The sequence below is a fragment of the Sinocyclocheilus anshuiensis genome, unplaced genomic scaffold (genome assembly GCF_001515605.1).
Source record: "Sinocyclocheilus anshuiensis isolate Anshui unplaced genomic scaffold, SAMN03320099.WGS_v1.1 scaffold1803, whole genome shotgun sequence".
NCBI lineage: Eukaryota > Metazoa > Chordata > Actinopteri > Cypriniformes > Cyprinidae > Sinocyclocheilus > Sinocyclocheilus anshuiensis.
This window is the reverse complement of record NW_015548301.1, coordinates 52,817-57,031: the sequence shown is the minus strand read 5'-3', so window position 1 is coordinate 57,031 and position 4,215 is coordinate 52,817. Positions and strand designations below refer to the sequence as shown.

General features: G+C 33.4%; 1 protein-coding gene across 1 annotated transcript in view; it reads left to right on the top strand.

The window, feature by feature from the left end:
- LOC107656131 (calcium/calmodulin-dependent 3',5'-cyclic nucleotide phosphodiesterase 1C-like) overlaps positions 1 to 4,215 on the top strand; it is a 46,090-nt gene that overhangs the window by 29,264 nt on the left and 12,611 nt on the right. Inside the window, exons 10-11 of the mRNA XM_016443846.1 lie at positions 2,479 to 2,579; positions 3,840 to 3,968. Coding sequence (XP_016299332.1) covers positions 2,479 to 2,579; positions 3,840 to 3,968 — 230 coding nt within the window. The remainder of the gene's footprint in view (positions 1 to 2,478; positions 2,580 to 3,839; positions 3,969 to 4,215) is intronic.

Genomic DNA, 4,215 nt, shown 5'->3' with positions numbered 1-4,215 from the left:
TCTCTCTCTCTCTCTATATATATATATATATATATAAATATAATTTCATTCATTCATTCATTTAATTTTTTAAATGAATAATCAATTGTAGACTGCTGTTTCATTCATGATACACATTTGCCAAAAATAGTTTGTACATATTATCATATATTATAATATTTTATATATTTATATATCAAATTAAATATACACATTCATTTATTATAGTAATAGTAATAAATACAAAATGTACATATTCATTATTTATAATATATGTACTGTTTTTGTTTTTTTTGTACAGTTTTTCTTGTTTTAGTATTATTTATATGCTGTCTTTTTATTATTTTGAATGATCTTTTATTTGTACAGTTTTCATTTTAATTTTAGTTTACGTTTTAGTAAATTTTGTTATGTACTTTTGTTGGTTTGTTTTTGTGTATTTCTGTACAGTTTATAGTATCGTTTATTTCAGCTGTAGTTGTACTATTTTTACTTCAACCTATTATTTTAGTAATTTTAGTATTTCAGCTAAGTCTAATTTTTGTCATTTTTAAAATACTTTTTTTTTTCATCTAATATTTTTTTTCAATTACCAAAACTGTTTTAATAGTTCTAGTTTAAGTTCACAATGCCAGGTTTGTGTAAACTCTTATCTCGTGTTTACAGCGGCAAAATATAACAACACTCAATCGCTACCTTTCATTATTAACGCTTCACACAGAGCTCTTGCTGCATAGACCAGCTTGTTGATTATAATGATCTAATGTTGTGTTGTTCCACTCGCTCTCAATGCAGATACGGTGTTAATCATCTTGATAATGTTACTGTGACATGTTGAAGCCTGTGGGCACGAACTCAAGAGTAACTGCACAGAAACCCAGCGGCGTAATCATTAATTCTGCTGACAAACACAAACACACACACACATACACCTTAAGCTTTTTAATGAACAATCATCAGGCCAATCATAAAGCAGCAGTTCCTGAAGAGAAACAGAGAGAATCCTCTCGCTGTTTACTCATATAAGCGTCTTGACACAAATCCCTTTATCTTCCATCTGACTAGCCATCACACAATTTATGCTTTCTCACAGAGAGCCATTTCTTTCATCACAATGCACTTCAGTGTTTGTTCTGCACGTGTGACTCAAGACAAATGAGGTGAGATGGTGTCATTTTACACCAAACTGAAATGAACTGGAGTCTTTCTAATAGGTGATTAAATATTAAGATGAAGTCCTGCGGGAATGCGGCGAGCAGCTGAGAGCTCGGCGTCCTTCAGAGCCTGTCTGTCAACATATGTTCATTATTCTACTGCTACTGACTAGGTTTTTCTTCTAAAATTCTTTCTTCCGTTTCTTCTAAAATACAAATAGACAAAGATGAGTCAATAGCTGTCATAAAATAAGGGTATAGAGATGAATTTTAATTTGAAACCACATAATATTTGCGGTAACGTTTAAATTAAATATCAGCTTTGACTCAGATGAAACATCTTCTAAAGTTCTTAAGGAGAAATAAAAATAGACATGAGTCAATAGTTGTCATAAAGTAAGAGTGTAGAGCTGAATGTGGTAGAAATGTTCTTGTTGTAAACTTTGGTGTCTTGGCTAATCTGAACACATTTTGAGACATTATTGAGATGTTTTCCTTTTTCATCAAGAATTTTAGCAGAAGTCTCCTCCTGCTCTCCGCTTAACTTCATTGTCGTCATTATTTAAATATCAGATGTTTCTTCTGAAGTTTTTGAGGAGAAATAAAAATGGACACAAATGAGTCAATAGTTGTTAAAAAATAGGTATACAGATTGAAATAAAAAAAATTGTATTGCTTCGATATAAAGTCTAAGCTGAGTTCTCAGTCGGGTTTTATTTAAAAAGAAACTTTTCTTCTACATTTTTTAGGAGAAATAAAAATAGACAGAAATGTGTCAATATTGAAATAGATTAAGAGTATAGAGGTGTACATTGAGATCTTTGATTTTTGATCAGACTTTGGTGGCAAATCTGAGCACATTTTGGGGCATTATTAAGATCTTTTCTGAGATTACTGGGACCCTCAAGATCCCATCTTAGAAGGTGGGAATTTTAGCAGAAGTCTCCATTTGCTCTCCATTTAACCTCATTGTTGTTATGTCAGTAATGCATTATTTAAACCAACATCGTTTCAGATGTTTCTTCTAAAATTCTTTAGGAGAAATTAACATAGACACAAATGATTCAGTTGTCATAAAGTAAGTGTATAGACCTAAATGTGCTAGAAGTATTTGGGTTCATATTGAGATCTTCCCTGTATCTATATCTATTCTAGTATCTTGGCAAATCTGAGCACAAACATTATTGAGATATTTTTTGAAACTTTGGAGGAAATACGCACGGGATTACTTTTGTCTGAAGAAACAGCTTAGAAAGTGGAGATTTCATCAAGGCTTCAACTGCTCTCGATTTAACTTCATTCAGATGTTAAAGATTTCTCATGTGACATTGTTTTCCCTCTCCAGCACTGGCTGACAGAGTTGGAGATTTTTGCAATGCTTTTCGCTGCTGCCGTCCACGACTACGAACACACCGGGACCACAAACAACTTCCACATCCAGACCAGGTAACGCATGAGCACCGCTGGCTGAGTCATCCATCAGACTCCTGCACCTCAACCGGCTGAATCAAACTATTATCAAACATTACCTGGGACAAATGAGAAGAATGGGGAGATGGGAATAAAATAATGGTCTGTGGGTTAGTTTGTATACACTACTGTTCAGTTTGGGCTCAGTAAGGATTTTTTTTAAGGAAGTCTCTTATGCTTCCCAAGGCTGCATTTATTTGATCAAAAGTGCAGCAATATTGTGAAATATTATTACAATTTAAAATAACCGTTTTCTATTTGAACATGTTTTAAATTGTAATTTATTCCTGTGGTCAAAGCTGAATTTTCAGCATCATTACTCCAGTCTTCAGTGTCACATGATCCTTCAGAAAACATTCTAATATGCTGATTTGCTGCCAAGAAACATTTCTAATTATTATCATCAGTGTTGAAAACAGTTATGCTTTTTAATATTTTTTTGTGGAAAGCATGATACATATTTTTCATTCTTTGATGAATAGAAAGTACAAGAGCACCATTTATTTGAAACGGAAATCTTTTGTAACATAAATGTCTTTTCTGCCAATTTTGATCAATTTAATGTCCTTGCTGTATAAAAATATTAATTTCTTAAAAAAAAAAAAAAAAATCTTACTGACCCGACTTTTGAATGATAGTATATTCAGACATACATTTTTTTTTTCTAATTTGCATTTTGCTACTTTTCCTTTATAATCAAAAGTATTTGATTACACAGTATGAGAGAAACTAAATAATATCATTGAGACTTAAGGTCCTTGCACACTGAGTCCGAAATTTTCGTATGCATTTTTCCATTTTTTTCGTATTCGTCATCCTTTCCTATCAAAATGCTTGCTACGGATGCGAAAACGCAGAAAATCGAACCTGGTCGGAATTTTTAATGACGGACAAAAGTTTCGGAGGCAGTGTGTAAACGTGATTGACACAACATTAGGTCGTATTTATTTTTCAACGTGCGAAAATTTCGGACGAAAAATTCGGACTCAGTGTGCAGACACCTTTACACTTCTTTGACTTGGTCCAGTATGCAAACACCTAGCAACACACTTAAAACCACTTGCAATGCCTTGTGCAACTCACGTGTTCTCCAGTTTAAGCTTAAAACAGCATACAATAATTACAGTAGAATAAAGCTAAAAGAGTCACACTGCAGGACACTGTATGTCATCTGTAAATGTAAAATATAAATCAGATTCAGTTCTGTTAGACCTGAGTTTACATTGATTCCTGCAGGTCGGACACGGCCATCCTGTACAACGACCGCTCTGTGCTGGAGAGTCACCACGTCAGCGCGGCGTATCGACTGCTGCAGGATGACGACGAGATGAACATTCTGTACAACCTCTCCAAAGATGACTGGAGGTACAGCAGGATTTCACATCCAGCATCTAATCATTTCCATCATTGTCTCACTTCTTTTGTTTCCAGAGAACAGAAAAAATGCTAACTGACAATACATTTTCTCCAATTACAATATTGTGAAATGTCTTCGTAACTGGGTACTTTTATATACCAGTGTACATTTTTTTTTGTTTTTTGTTAAATGAGCATCACTTTATAATGGTCTTGGAAGCTATTTCTTTATTTATTTATGCATTTTTGCATATAT